The following is a 16,686-nucleotide window of genomic DNA, read 5'->3' as shown; positions in this document are numbered from 1 at the left end:
TATTTAAGGAACAATTTCATCGAATAAACTAAAATTAGTTAAAATTTATTTATATTTAAATAAACACACATGATTTTTTTTATTACTATGTTCGATACTGGAAGGAGTATTAGAGAAATTGAAAGTGAATAACATGATTAAAAGAGTTTTAAAAGAGAGAAAATTACACTAAGAAAGATGTACTCCACCAAATGACAATTAGTTAATGACATGGTTAATAAATGATTATTCTCGTGGAGATAATAACTCTATTTATCATATGCGTACTGTTAGTTCACTTGCCATATTCTCAACCATGCTTATAAATGCCAGGTCAATAATTCCACCAAATTTAATTACAGGCTCTCTAACTCACCCATCTAAAGCATTGAACGAAAGGGATAGCTTTACTCTTCTACAAAACGATATGAGCAACGTTCATTGAAACTGGACACCTCATCATTTCACATAATAGAGATGTTGCTCCCCGAACTCAAGCCATTTTTTTTTTTAAGAAAATAAAAACGAATTAAATTAAACGTGCTTTTATGGAAGCCTAGACCGTGATAGGATGCAGATGTCTAGTTTCAAATCATGGAGACACTGCCTAGGTTTGTTTAACTATATATATATATATATATATATATATATATATATATATATATATATATGCCTTTATTTCCCTTCACCTGTATTATTAAATGTATATCATTTTTGTACACCAAAAAAGTAATTACATTAAAATCTAATTAAAATAAAAATTAGCAGTAACAATTCATATAATTAAAGTAACACATATTTAAAGATCGACGGAGGAAATATAAAAAGAATAATTGATCATAAATGTATGGATTCAGATGGTCCGGGACACGCCATTGAATGAAGTTAGGAAACGGGGGAGTGATCCAATTTAAAACTAGTGAATTGGGATGAGTTATTTCACTGTTGTCCTCATCACAATTATGACCTGTGGCCTATTCATAACAATTGATCCAGCTACAACTAGAAAGTGATAGTTCAAGTCCTGAAGCTGTTCCTTAAAATTCAATTTTATTTATGAAAATAATAATAATAATAATTATGTTCTGAACTGAAGAATGGAGACTGATCAATTGAGTAGTCTTGTACCCAAGTTCAAAATTTCGAAGAAAATAAATTCAATAATGCAGGCCTGACTTGCATTCCTAGATCGCCAGCTCAAATTCTATTTAGTGTAAGTAATGAGTTTTCAATTTGTTTGTTATGATTTTAGAGCAGGGATTTAAGTTCACATCTAACTAGCATCCATTTTTGGAGGGTTTCAGCTTCTCCTTAATTAATATCTTGTTGGGGGATTTCCTTAATTAATAATACCTTGTTACCATAGTTCTTAATATCTTGCATCTACCGGCACTAGGAATGGAAGCTATGTCTACTTGAGATGATGTTCAAATTAATTTATACTACATGATGATACATGCTTGCTTCTCCAATCAATAAGATGCTTATGTTATCTAAACAATTGTCAATTTTACTTGCGGGTGTATCGATGCCAATAAAAATTTATTTTATGCAAGGTCAATTAGATAATATGCATGCAATCCACGAAATATCCATAATTAAAAAAAAAGTTCAGAAAAAAAGGTTTAATTATACATCTGATCCTTCTTTTTGTATAATACAAATTAGTTGTTTTATTTCTTACAGGTAGACTTTTCAACTTGTTTTAGTTATTGCATATATACCTTTTAATCTGTTTTAGTTTTTATAATTTTGAATGACCCGAGAATTGAAATGAATTTAAAATTATATTTGTAAAGACTAAAATGAATACATTTTAAGTATAAATACTTTTTTTAAATCTTTAAGTATATATAAATACTAAAACACAAAATTATACATGTATAGAGATTAAATAAATAATTATATTCAGGAAAGAATTTATCTCTCCTAACAAATAATGCAATTTATCTATTCTGCTACAATGAGTGAATCCAAGAGAAATTGCTCAGTGACATTAATTTATGAGGAAAATGGCAACTGGCTATGCAAATAGGATTCTTGTTTGGGAACGGGCAAATTCCGCACACCAATAATATTTGGCAAACCTATATACAAAGCACGAGATACTAAGTCCTCAATTTGAGCACCTATGATCTTGCTTGCTGTCGAAAGGTTGTATTTGAGTTGGTTGAGGAAAACAAAATTAGGTTAGATATGCATATATTCACTCCAGTTTTTATACATATGCAGTATTTATCAATTCAAATTTAGAGATGTTGGTCGTTGTTTGCATAAAAAGGGAATATAAAAAATATTAAAAATTCCGAACCTATGCGTGCCGTGCTAAATGCTAGTAATAATAATAATAACGAGTGGATGATCATATCATATGAATTCCTTTAGAATACTTGATAGAAAATTCGTTCATTATATAAAAAAAAATGTTTATGGTAAAAATTGCATGAGAATGTAAAAAAATCATAAATAATATAATTTTTTATTTTTAATAAAAACAAATTTACTTTAACTTCATGAACTAGTAACCTTAGTGGTTAGCATTTGTAATACAAAGAACGAATTTTGTTTTGTGAAGAATATATTTAAGGAGTTAATTAAACGGTAATCGTCATAGGTCAGTGTAGTGTTTATTTATGTCTTTATAGTTTAAACCTCTTCGTTCGTAGAGGCCATTTTCCACCAAACCCGTACTCGCGTGGTTAGTGGAATAAGCAACCATTGTGCAGATAGATATTAATTCCTTGAAAGGAAGAACAAGATCCTTTATTCAGTTATATACATAAAGAAGATCTTAAAATATTCATTAAGATAACTGAAAGTGGTGTATAATACTTATTATTTATGATAACAAATGCGGTCAAGCTGTCATCCCATGTGGTTTGTCCCATTGGCTCTCTTCTGATTGATCCATGTGACTCTATGTAAGTTCCGCCTATCTTTCACAGCTCAACCCTTATTGGTTACATTTATGGTTCACAGTAACATAACACTAAATTACATATATTTTCGTTTCTGCAAACATGCTTGCATCATCATCTTTCCCTTTTTCTTTTTTTAAAACATGTAAATCTCATCAAAGTTATAAGTTATTAAAATACTACTCATTCTAAAAATAAGGAAAATATTCATATTAGTTTTTGAAAGTACGAGACATTAATAAATTTATTCATGAAAATAAAAAAAATTACTTTTTTTAATGTATAAAAGTTATGATAAATTAATCTTATAGATAATTTAATAATTTAGTATCAAATTATTGATCATTGAAAAATATAATTTATTATTGATTTGATCTTTAAATATTAAAATTTAATAACAAAATGATCTCTGATAAATCTAATGGGAGAATTGATTTGTTGTATTTTTTCTATATCTAGAAATAAAATTTATATTTTTTATTTTTTCAAAAACCAATTTATCACCTGGTTACAATTTCATAGAAAAGATTTACTATTTACCAATCTAAAATATAACTAATGCATGTATGTGCACGTTATGAAAATAAAGGCAGCAATCTCTTTTTCTTCAGTTTTGAAAAGCACATTCATTTCAATTTTCAAGTATTCCCAATAACAGAAACCTGATTCAAAGACCATTTTATCTGACTTGATATAAACACATGCAAAATTGGAGTCACAGACTCAGAGTTACACTGCAACGATACGCGTGAGTCTTTTAACTTAACACATGCAAGTCTGTTTTAGCCAAAGTGATGCCCTGGCGTGGCGGTAAAAAAAAATCTGCTACTGGAGTATTACATTGCTTAGCAGAAAAAGGGCAAAAAAGTAGAAAAATAAAAAGAAGAGCAAGTGAAGGTCCCCATCATCCTCAATTTCCCAATCCTGAAACTCCCATGTTCTATTTCATCGACCCTCTTCTTCGATCCCACTGCACACTTCACAGTTCACATTTCTTAATATCATAACATGGCTTTCCCTGCATTTCACTTTCCTCTTCGTCCAATGCCACTTTTTTTTGGCAACCAAATTGACGTATAATTACTCCCTACTTATTATAAGAAAGATTGTTTCAATTAATTTATTTATTATATTAATTTTGTTAATTGTTTATATTATTATTTCAAAATTATCATTTTATTTTTTTTTCTATTCATTTATTTATTTCTCATTAAAGAGAAAATAATTAAGTATGAGTATGTAAGAAAAAAATAATTAATACATCTAAAAAATTAAAAAAATATCTTATAAAAAAGGATAAATATTTTTTTAAAAAAAGTCTTATAATTAAAGATGAAGGAAGTAACTAAATGTAAGACTGTATTTCCATTATAATTTGTAAATCATGATTTTAGTTAATAAAAAAGTAACTTCTTCTTATCTTGCTTAAGCTTGTTTGATACACAAATTTATTTTGATGAGTAAATTATTGTTTGAGATCCAAAATCATGTTCAAAGACATTTTAACCATTATGGCAGCATTGAGTTGTGCAAAAATGAGAAGAAAGTTTTACAATTTGGTATAGATTCATACTTTTACATTGTACTTTAATTCAAAAAATTTATCTCAATTTCATTTGTTTTCATTTCTTTCCGGTCTCCTAAATGATACCTATTCAACGAAGCTACACATTAGTTCATGCTGCCTATTTTGTGACTTTTTCGAAATTTTTAAAAGAAACAAGTTGTATTTTAAAGGAAGAGAAATAAAAATATCTGTCAAAAGTTAACCTTTTGTATAAACCTTATTTGTGATATGTTGTTAACTAAGTTTCTCACAAAAAATTTGCAACCATTTTTAAGTTGTTGATTGAGAGGATCTTCTTATTCTACCTATTTATTTGGTCAAGCATTTTTGCTTATTATAAATCACTCAATACAGTGATTAGTTATAAGGGGTTATTTGATTTTAGAAATTATTTTCTTTTTTTCTTTTTGTATTTTCACTTTATTTTCTATATTTTTGAAGTTTATATAAGAAAAAATGAAAACAGAAATTAGTAATTTTTTTACTATTTATCCTATAAAATATTAAAAAATAGAGAATTTTTTTAAACTAAATAACCCTTTAATTCCCTAATTTTATATCTCTTATTCCTTCTCCATTATATGAGATTGGGTTAATATAATTTAATTCTTTTTTATTCTATCAATTGAGCTCATTTTAGAAGGACCTATTGTTTCACGAGCTTTATATAAATATGACTCACACTTAAACTATTTTGGTTAAACATATGACATTTTTTTTATATTACAAATATAAATTCCTTCATCAAACAGTTTTATTACGATTAAACAAGTTTTATAATTAGTCAAATTAGATTAGTTTCGAAAAATAATTATTTTAATAATTGATTATAGATATAATATTTTATTATTAAAATTAATCAATTATATGAAATAAGTTTTATATCTGCACGTATCATGTGAAAAGTAATTTTAAGATAATTTATTTCATTTTAACTGTTTAAAAGAATCATTTATTATATAGTAAACTTATGAAAATGGTATACAATTATTCATTATATTTAGTTTTGTAATTAAATTAACTAATAAGGATAAAATGAGAAATCAACTAAAAGTTAAAGTGTTAGTTTTTCATAGTAATTTTTAAAGTTTTGTTTATCATTAAAAAAACATTTTCTTGCGTGCGAGGGATTTAACCATGTCATGAAGCGCCTAAAACCAGCATTTTAATCTTGAGAAATGCTACTGACACCTTTTTTAATATTTTTTTTTTGTTATGATATATTTGTGAATTAGTATTCATTAGATTTATTTATAATTAATTTCTATCAAAAAGAAATCTAACATGCAATCTTTAGTAAAGCTTAAACATAAGATTTTACTTAAAGGATTAAAGTCTAATTTTACTTAAACTAACAACATATTAGATATTTTTAATATATCTTTTATCATCATTTCACGAATTAAAAAATAGAAAAATAAAACCTTTAACTTCACTTATAATTTTATATATATTCACTAAATTTTAGCTAATAAAATAAATAGATTACAATGGCACCCTAACATTTTGTTAAATTACACAAATTCGTCTTTTCTTTTTAACATTTATAGCTACCTCCCTAATAGGGAGACAAGGTGTAATATTTTTTAAATAATTAAAGGGTTTAATAATGTACAAGTAATATTAGTGTAATATTTTTAAATAATTAAAGAGAATTTATATGAAAATAAAAAAAATTGTGCAATCTAACAAAATTTTATAGTGTCAGTATAATTCATTTTAATAAAAAAAAAGACGTTAAAAATGTGTTAATACAGTAGTAGTTTCAATTTTGTTTAAGGAACATGCATTTAAGAGGTAGCGAGTGTGTTTGTTTATTTTATTAATACTACTACTACATGTGTTAATAAATAAGTAATATGATAGTGTATTTGAAGGGAAGGGATATATGTGGTTGAAGCATGGAAATTTATATGGTGTAGACAAGGTCTTTTCTTTGTGGTGATGATATATCATTGTAGAAATAAGGTGATTGGCAGAAAGAAAAAAGAAGAAGTGGATATAGGAATGCCGAATCAATGATGAAGGTGAGATGGGATTCTGATTCCTCTATCTTTTCTAAGACTGCTATTCCCTTCCCACCCACATGGATTCTCTGTTTCTTTTATGTATCTTTATATGCTTCGCCATATATATTTGTTCCTTGTATTCGGGTACAACACCCACTGCACCTTTTGTTTTTTCCCCCTTTCCTATCCAATTCCATTACCCATGTTACTTCATCAAGACTGAGCCACTTTCTCACCCTCTTTTGCAACCAACCTAGAACAACCCTGCCTTTGACCGTGAGGGGTATTATAGGACAATTTCTTTCCTACACTTAAATAGTAATCCACCCAATCCTCAAATCATACATGTATTGTATCATACATAAATTCAATCCCTGCTTAACTATAGATTAATTTGATGCTAAGATATAATTTATTTTAAATTATTTATATCATTTTTAAAGAACTTAAAACAATTTAATTATCAAGAGATATAACTTATATGATTGAAGCTAATTTATATGTCTTTTGATTCCTTTGGAAAAAAAATAGTTTAATTATATTAATTCTACTTCATTGTATGAATTTAATATCCGTTGTGGGGGTTTTCAATTCATGCAATATTATATCTTTCTTTATTATTCAATTTGATGAGGCTTTTTTTAAAAAAATGAACGTGTTTTAAAATGAATTAACAAAGATATATTTATCCTTTATTTTTTCATTGGTTAAGATCATGACATATTTTAAATTATTCCATTTCACTTTACTTACTTTAAAATTATTTAATTTCTGAAAAGTCTTTTATATTCAAATCAAGTACTATTATGTATGTATAAAGTCATATCAGAGAATCCACAACACAACGAGAGTTATTTTGTGTAATAATTAAGGTGAAAGATTATGTAAATCTCTAACCATGTTATAATGTAAGAGTGGAAAAGAAAGTTTTTGTACCCTTGGCATCTAGTGGAGGAAGATTAGTTATTTTTTTCGCGTTGAATTTAATTCTACAATTACCCTACAGATGTTCTGACCGCTATAAGACATATATAGGAATACAAGCACGACCTAATCTAAAACAAGGGTCAAATTTATTTTTATATCACAAAAAGAGAGCAGTCTCCTAACATTCACATGCATTTGCTTTTCTGTTTATTTCTTACCTAAAAACGGGAAATTAAAGATCCCAAGTCCAAAAGAAGATGATGAGTGACGAAAAGAAGAAAAGATGAATCTATAGCACATGATATGCGGGGGGGAACAGTTTTTGTGTCTTCTGCTAGATCTTGTTCTTACATATAATTTTCATAACAGTATGTATGACCATATTACACTTTACCAAGTTAGAAAAATTCGTACAGTAAAGGAAATGATAAAAAAAAAAAAAACATTTAAAAAAGGTTATACTATAGTAAAATCGTGTAACTTGTTTAAATCAATAATGGTTGTGTGTTTTTTAATAACAGAGATAGCTATAAGCGAATGTTATGATTAGTCTAGCTAGTTGGGTAGACCACTGATTCATTCATCAAGAAGAAAAAGAAAATATTGCAGCTAGCACAGAACAGAGGTCAGTCCTATGCTGCGAATGAGGTCATATATATTATAGGGTTTAGGTATAAGATAGTAATGGAATAGAATTTGATTTAATTACTACTACTAGTATATGATATGATATATAATAATCTAAACAAGTCTCTATCTAGTCCAGGACACCTCGACATGTGTTTATTATTATAGATTTCCTTGAACGAAAGGCAACTAGCCAATAACATGAAGGATTTAATACTAGGGGAGAGGGTTGTTATATGTAAATATATGTATGCTTGGCTCGTTGTTCCAAGTAGTTGGTGCATTAAAAATATGTAGATATAGCAACACTCTTAATTTATTAAGCAAATGGGGGAAGACAAAGTGAAAGTGATTGGGGGAAAGGGAAAAGAAAATGATGTATAACGGTCCTTTTTGTGAGTACAATACGTGAGATAAGATTTAGATTATGATGTGTTCGCAAAAAATATGGTTAGTGAGAGGGGGGGATGTCTCCATCATCTTAATTTTGCTTGGGACGCGTACCAATTTGCCAAATGCAGTGCTCTTTCTCATCGATAGTAGCCATTCTCACATGCTTGATGCTACCACACCATTCTCTTTGCTAACTTTGGGGGCACTTCATTGGAGGATTCAAAACATGCCTACATATGCTTCATGCAGACTCCATAGTCCATACTCATACAAAGACTCGTGATTATGGTCAAGGACTCCCCCCACTATAAACATCAATTGAAGTTTTCTATGAATTTTTATTCCTAAATTATTGTGAGTTCAGTAATGCTGACGACGATGATGCAACGGTCTCTTTATGGGCCATGTTTCTTGTACCAAATGGCTTATTAATTCTCATCTGTATTTTGTTGTTATACAATAATAAAATACAAAAGAAATGCAAACAAGCTCTTGTCTAACAAAAATTGGTAAGATTACATCTGCAATTGCCATTTGCAGCCCCTAATGGCCAAGCTTCACCGTTGAAAATATTTGCTAGTGACACATAAGTCAGTGGCATGAGTTACACTAAAAGTATTTTTCGTGATAACATCCTACTCGAACTAGATAAGATTATTACTAATTATCACACTCACACACACACTTGAACTCAAATCACTTATAAAAATACATATTCATAGAAAGTCTAGTTCAATTATTTAAGCATGGTTTGTGAGTATTATGTTCAATTCATGCAAATAATTTAAGCATGGTTTGTGAGTATTGTCTTCAATTCATACAAATAAAAAATACATATTCATTCTAAAAAGTGTTGCTTGAAAGAAAATATCATTAGCTGACAGGGCCTTAAGAGTGTGTTTAGATAGAGGAATTTAAAATTTTGAAAAATTTTAAATTCTAAAAATTTCAAATACTTCAATTGAAATTCTTTTATTTTTAAAATTTTGTGTTTGGATAAAAAAGTTAAAATCATGAGGGTGAAAAAAAATGAATGAAAAAAAGAAAAAATATGATTTGTGTGTTAGTTATACGTGTTCCTCTACGTTCAGATTCGATCGATGTTCCACAATCTCATACAGTGTTTCTTGAAGAAGACTGTAAGAAGAGAATCTTAATTTCTCACCTTTTAGAAGGAAATTAAAATTCCAGATTTTTAGTTGTTTAAAATTCTGTTTTAAAATTTCAAAATTTTAAATTCTTCACAAAAAAACATCCAAACAATGAATTCTAGATTACAGAAATTCAAATTCTCTAATAAATTACTTTCCTCAGTTAAAATTCTCTATCCAAACATACTCTAAGAGTTAAATTAATAGTGATTTTAAAACAAGATAGAGACGAGAGTCCAACTAATCCTTGTAGAAAATGGAGTAAAAGGTTTGGATTTATATGGGGAATTTGAATGCTAATTAGTTGGCGGGCATGCCGGCCACTACAACTTTATTTATTTGTCTCAGTCTTTCATGCAGGCGAGGCGAGGCGCACTATAGATAATTGATCAGAATCGAGAATAAGAACGCAATACTTGTTTTTGTTTAGCTCCAATCCAAGGACAAGCGAGTGATGATGCCGCCAGAAAACATTGACTTCTGTTCTTTCTCTTTGCAGACTATGCACCCTACAATTATTGCTCAATTAGCTTGCCCTTTTGTTCACAAATATCACATTTCTATTTGCTTCTAGATACAGCCTAAATGCTGAATTTTAGCATGTTAAATGCAGCAGATTAACCACTTGAAGAAACTGCGACTTAATTTTGATTTAGGACCACTGCTGTCCAAACATGTATACACATAATTTGAATTGAGGCAAGCGGGACTTATTTTGAGTAGTAAAATTCTTTTGATTTTTCAACCCAATTGTATTTTATGGACTCTGACCTTGAAACTTCTGATTAACTTGAAATCGTTCTTTGTCACTTCATGTATGCACTTTGTGGTATGGTAGCAAGAACTAATAGGCCACACATCAAACTTAATATAGTGCCAAGATGGGCCTCCTAGAGCTATTGATGGGCATCCTGAATTTGTCACTTTACAAGTATATAGTCTTTGAGAGTGAGAAGGAAGGAAACCACCTTAATTATGGTCACACATAAGTAAAGGAATTTGTTGAAGTCCCACATTATGGTGGGTAGCCGTGGACAAAAGAAAAATACGTTGAAGTCTCATATTAACTAAAAATAATGTCAATATAAAATATATAAGTGAAAAAAAAACTCACTTAATAAACTCATTTTGTAGGATTAAGTTAGATTCATAATCCATTTTCTAACATGCTATTAGAGCCTATAACCCATTTAATAGACTCGATGTTCTAATAAACATTTGTGAAGGGGGAATGTTAATTGATTTTAAGCTAAAATCTTACAATTTTCAACTAACTGAATATGTTTCACTAAATTTATGACGTTGTCAATTAATCCTATACATAAACTCATAATTGGAAAAGACAAAACAACAATAGTTTAGGCTAATAAAGTTTACTAGTATTTAATAAGAAATAGAGGATGAGAGATTTTGGAACCATCACATGCACAAACTTTCCCCAAACATGTACACTTCTCCAGCAGCAGACAATAAAGTGAAATGAATCCCTTTCTAGATTACTTTGCGAGCAAAATCATATTGCTGATTTTAGACAACACAAGTATGCAACAATTTAAAAATGGAGAACAGACAATGTCTTTTTTCTATCTAACAAAATTATGTGTCCACTGTTAAGCACTATTACTCGCACTATAATTGACTATATGTGTCCAATTTAGTTGCTACTATTTGTCTTAGAACCCATGTCCATCACATGATGTCACCATGCCTCAACTTCTTGCTGCTGCAACATTCACATCGCCTCTATTGCCCGATCACATGATGTGGATGTGTATGTCAGTATCTGCCGTTGGCATGATAACAATAAAGTGTATCCCAAGGTTGCACACAGACAATTTTTACTTAGACCAAGGCCCTCTTTAGTTAAAAAGGCTGATAAGTAGTAGGTCACTAGGCCCATTCAATTTGTTTACTTGTTTTCATTTACCTTTCTTAATTGTATTTACTGTCTACTATACGTGAGCAATAAACCAGGTTTCAGCTGAAACAAGAGGTGGACATTCATAATTATTATGCAATAGAACAGCTACAACTACAAGTGTTTGTGTTGTGCATGAAAGGAATTAAAAGGTTAAATACAATAGCAGCTGACAGCAATTTTGTGGAAGGGCAAAATAAGAGAGGGACAAGGGCACGCAAAAAGTAATGGCTTGTTAAATAAAACACCAAAACTTAAAAAGGCTTAGAAGTAACATGATTACAAAATCTTATCATAACATTTAATTGTGAAATGACTCAAACAAGGGATTATGAGCTTTCTTTGCTCTCCCAACCCCAAGAGGTCTCTGCCCAAAAAATCTCGTTATCATTCAGGACTAGTTGATGACTCGTCAAACCATTGCATTGTAAAGGCCTTTCCAAAAGCCACACCACCTTCAAGGCTGAATGATGCTAAAATGTCTCTAACGTCTCGTGCACACATGAAAGTCCACCAAGGTCAGGTGCATTAACAGTTGGATTGGGATTACAAGCACAAATAATGATACTTCTCAGTTGAATGCAGTATATGAATGTGATTACACATAAACAGTATTCGGAACAGAATCTAATGTAATAAAAGCAAGGATCCATTATAGAATTAGTGTGCGTGGTATAACATGTCATCAAACATTTTCTTCAGCTCCAGAGTCACTTTAATGCAGTTATATGTGGCATCCTATTTGCAACGCAAGGCAATTGACACAGCTTCAAATCAAAGTATCCAACATCTACATGCCTGTGGATCTTGAGGCCCTTCAAACCATCTATCCCATAAGAGATTTACGGGTCCATGGACTCTGTTAGTAGAGAAAACTGATGAGTACTCACTTCACTTACAAGTTACAAGTCTACAAGCAAAATGAAATTCAAAGTAAAAGATGTAGGTAATAGCCACTTACTCTGGGAGTAATGGATCAGGCCTAGTGTCTATGTTTTGTAGCAATCTGCACTACGTCAAGTGAAATTGTTTAGACCTCATAGCATATTGTAGAAAACGACTAATAAGATAAACTTTTTGGCAAAGCTACGAAAAAATCATGCAGGGTTTATTCAGCCCCCAAGTTGACAAAAAGGTCCAACAGAGAAATACCAATATACATCTTGCTGAATGGGCAAATCAAACAAATCTGTTTCAGATTTATAAAATTTAAAATCTCCCATGAGCTATTTGTCAGGATACTCTCATTTCTTCTTTCACAGAAGACAAACAACTAATGAAACAATACTTACTCTGTGCATATGGTCGACACATTTTCTGTTTTCTCAAGCTCTTCCAATTCTTCCTGGAAAGAGAGTGAATACAAATGAAATGACAAATGCAGGAAATACAGCAAGGGAGATAATTGATTTTCCAAAGCAGCTAAACTATTGGCTTACACTAAAAGAAAAAACTCAGCTTTGTAAAATGGCCTAGCATTGATTCAAGCAATTAGAAAAACAAAGCAATATAACCCTTTTTCTTAAACATTCATGTAACCGTAACACGCATATGACAAGAACAAATTTGTTGGAACCAAGGACTTGCTTTGTGTAAGAAAAGATTTGTTTTCACAAATAATTACAAACTTCTACATTATTTCAACTTTGTTTCCCGTCTTCAAAAATTTTCATGGGAAACAGTAAAAAGCTTTTCTTATTTTTTTGTACAAACATTTGAAAATAGGAAACAGTAAAAATAAAGTGGTATTCCTTTGGTAATTATTTGTGAAATTAAAAATGAAAAAAAAATTGTTAAACCAAGCAGACCCTAAATGACTAAATTTTAAGCATTTTCGCTAGGATGTGATAGGAACAATATGGAATTAAGAGAAAAGATTGTGGAGCATAGATAAAGGGAAGAGATTGGGATTACAAAGAATCAATTGAGTTTTATGTAAAGAAAGAGACTCACGTATGGTTTTTATTAACCTGAAAAAGGTATATGATGGAGTGCCAAGAGAAGTATTGTGAAAGGCTATGAAAAAGAAGGGTGTTCTTGTGCCTTATATCCAGACTATACAAAACATGTACAATGAGATAACTACTAGTGCGAAAACTCAGAGAAGAGACTAAGGACTTTTCTACAAGGGTAGCCTTTTGTCCTTATTTAATTAAATATGGGATGTGTTTACCAGAGACACAGCAAAAGATTATCCTCGAATACATGCTACTTGCGGATGATATAGTTCAAATTTTAAAATCAAAATATGTTAACTCTAAACTTAAGCTTTGGAGACATACTTAGGAATAAAAGGATTTTCGCTTTAGTGGGAGTAAGATGGGTATAGCATTGCAATTTTACCAAGAAACAAAAGGAAAATGCTTTGAAGGTAAAAATAGGAGATGCCACACAACAAGTTTCTAAGTAAAAAAAAATGTGGAAATTAATGAAGATGTCACACACAAGATGCAAGTTAGGTGGTTACAATGAAAAAGCATTGGGGGTTATTTGTAATAGAAATTTGCAAAGTACTAACCAAGCTCAAATGGGAGTTTTATTGTACTATTATACAACCAACTATACTATATAGTAGTGACTGTTGGGCTTCAAAGGGATAACACAAGAAAAAAGTGAGAGTAATAGAAATGAGAACACTAAGATAGATGAATGACCACACAAGAAAAGCCAAGATACAAAATAATTGTATACAAGGAAATATTAGTGTGACAACTATTGAGGAATGGATGATAGAAAATTGATTAATTTGATTTAGACATGTGCAAAAAAGGCCATTAGAAGCTCCAGTGGGGAGAGTAAATTGCATGGTTTTCTAGCCCTGTGAAAAAGGATTCAAGAAAGACAACAATCAAGATACAACCGTTTTCATGTATCGCTGCATGAGTGGAGGATGGAGCCCATTATTGGTCTACAGCAGGCTGCCAATAGATGAAATTTTTCTCAAGCTTTCTTCTTCTTTTGGTATATAGACAGCTTTATGCTGGTTTGGGTTTTGGGATTACCATGTTTGATGTTCAGCTTTCTGTTTCTTTAGTCAGGGAAGGGATATTTGTTGAATACAGTTTGCATTATTTTTGGGAAGGCTGTTTGTCATAGGTATCATAGGAAGGGATTGTTTATTTTGTGAAGCTTAAAGAGGCGTTGCTATAGTCTGAGGTTGGTTTGTGGTGTCTTATTTTTTGATATAACTGCTGCAAGGCAGGTACCGATATCACTCCTTGTGTCTCAGTCCAGACCTGGTGTTATACTTATTATATGTACATTCTTTGCCTTGCAAAAAAAACAAAAAAAAATGTCCTATCCCACTAAGTGAAGTTTTAGCAACATGGATCACACAAAACCAATCGGCTTGATTAAAGACCAAATCTTCAAAGATATTTACCATGAAATATCTCTTAACAACTTCCTCCAAATAATGTCCTTGCTCTCTTTCCCCTCCTCCTCTTTAGAAGACTAAAAACCATGCAATCTACTCTCATCACTGGTGCTTCCAGTGGCCTTCTTTGTAAGTGAATAATATTCCTGAGAATTTGGTTTTTTACCAAGTTCAATGGCTGTCGTGTGATCCTTATAGTCAACCTCACTTGATGGGATAAGGCTATTGTTATTGTTCTTGTTTGCTAGGAAGTCATAAAGTCTAACACATGAAAAATAATTCTTCCTCCAATATAAGTTATTCCATTTCATTTTTTTCTCATCTTAAAATTTTGAAGGTAACAAAAAGAAGGAAGCAGAGATTTCAATTAACTGCTCAGATTTCTCACAAGAAAAAAAAAGTTCATATGGCTCTAGATATTTTTGAACTTTCAAGAAACATCTAGGAATGAACTGTCCATTTCATATCTATCAGAAGATAAATGCATTATGCATCAAAATTGGGTTCTACTCAAATTAGAAGCATATGCTGTTTTGTCAATATGCAATGGAATTAGGGGTCTGTGGACAATTGAAGATAATCTCATATAGGGCAACAAATTTTTGTGACATCAAAGTATGCAATATACCAAGTAAAAAAATACACACCTTAGGAATAAGGAACAACATATAAAATCTCTGGAACTGGTTGATTTGTGAAACTAATTTCATAATGTCTATTCCGTATTCTTTCCCTTGTAAATAACAAATGTATTGTTATTTATGAGCAGTTTAACAAAGGAAATGGATTGCTGCCATTCACAGAGGATGCAAATTTCTCTCTCAAATTGTTTTGTCAATTTGCAATGCAATTAGTGGTCTGCATACCATGGACAATTTAAGATACTTTCAAATAGGGCAACAAATTTTTGTAGAATCAAAATATGCTGTACACTAAGTAGAAAAATACACCTTAGTAATAAGAAACAGCATATAAAAGCTCTGGAACTGGTTGATTTGTGAAACTAATTTAATAACATCTATACCCGTACTCTTTCCCAAGTAAATAATAAATGTATTATTGTTACTTAAGAAAAGTTTAACAGAGGAACTCGATAGCTGTCATTACAGAGGATCCAAATTTCTCTCTCTCAACATCAAAAAATTAATGAAAATGGCTATTACACTAGAATAACCAAGAGAGGAGCATCAAATATTGATAGTCCTTTACAAAGATATATCAAACATGAAATTGAACAGAAAAACCAACAGGGGAATTCCTTATACGTGCTTAAAAAATATCTAAACACGAAAACTTCTAAAGGAATGGTCTTATTTAGTCCACATATGACTTAAAATTTCAAAACCAACAAACTAGGGAGGGAATTGTGACTAATTGGCTATGAAGCACGAACGCCTCTATTGTTTAAAGAAACACATTTCAAACACCAACACACCCTGATTTTTTGTTGGCTTGGACACTTACGGGGATAACTTTACACAACTCAAACACTTGAAAAACTATAGAAGGCAGGTTTAAAAGGATGAAGACAACATCTATTTAAATATTATGCTATATGTTACTCATTTCATTAGAATGTCTCTTTTTTTGTGTGTATGCGGTGTTCCCGTGTCCTATATTTTAGACATTAGCCACTCATCTATATTCTTATTATTCTAGGGCCCTAAGAGAAAAATTTAAAGCATGCATGCATATCACTGAGAAGTAATCACTTATAACTTGGCTGTTCGATTCAATTTTCCACCAGTAAACCCGTGTTATCACTTATCACAGTATAAATGGTAAGGACGTGTGAATTTATTAGACAAATTACGGTTCTAA

General features: G+C 30.6%; 1 protein-coding gene across 1 annotated transcript in view; it reads right to left on the bottom strand.

The window, feature by feature from the left end:
* Positions 1-11,705: 11,705 nt before the first annotated feature.
* The window catches only part of LOC100813941 (uncharacterized), a 5,906-nt gene continuing 925 nt past the window's right edge, over positions 11,706-16,686 (bottom strand). The window contains 3 exon segments of the mRNA NM_001253334.1: positions 11,706-12,348; positions 12,451-12,495; positions 12,782-12,834. Of these exon segments, the coding sequence (NP_001240263.1) occupies positions 12,264-12,348; positions 12,451-12,495; positions 12,782-12,834 (183 nt within the window). The 3' untranslated portion in view covers positions 11,706-12,263.

This window comes from Glycine max, chromosome 10, assembly GCF_000004515.6.
Source record: "Glycine max cultivar Williams 82 chromosome 10, Glycine_max_v4.0, whole genome shotgun sequence".
NCBI classification, from domain to species: domain Eukaryota; kingdom Viridiplantae; phylum Streptophyta; class Magnoliopsida; order Fabales; family Fabaceae; genus Glycine; species Glycine max.
The sequence above is the reverse complement of the archived record's forward strand: the minus strand, read 5'-3'. Positions and strand labels throughout refer to the sequence as shown.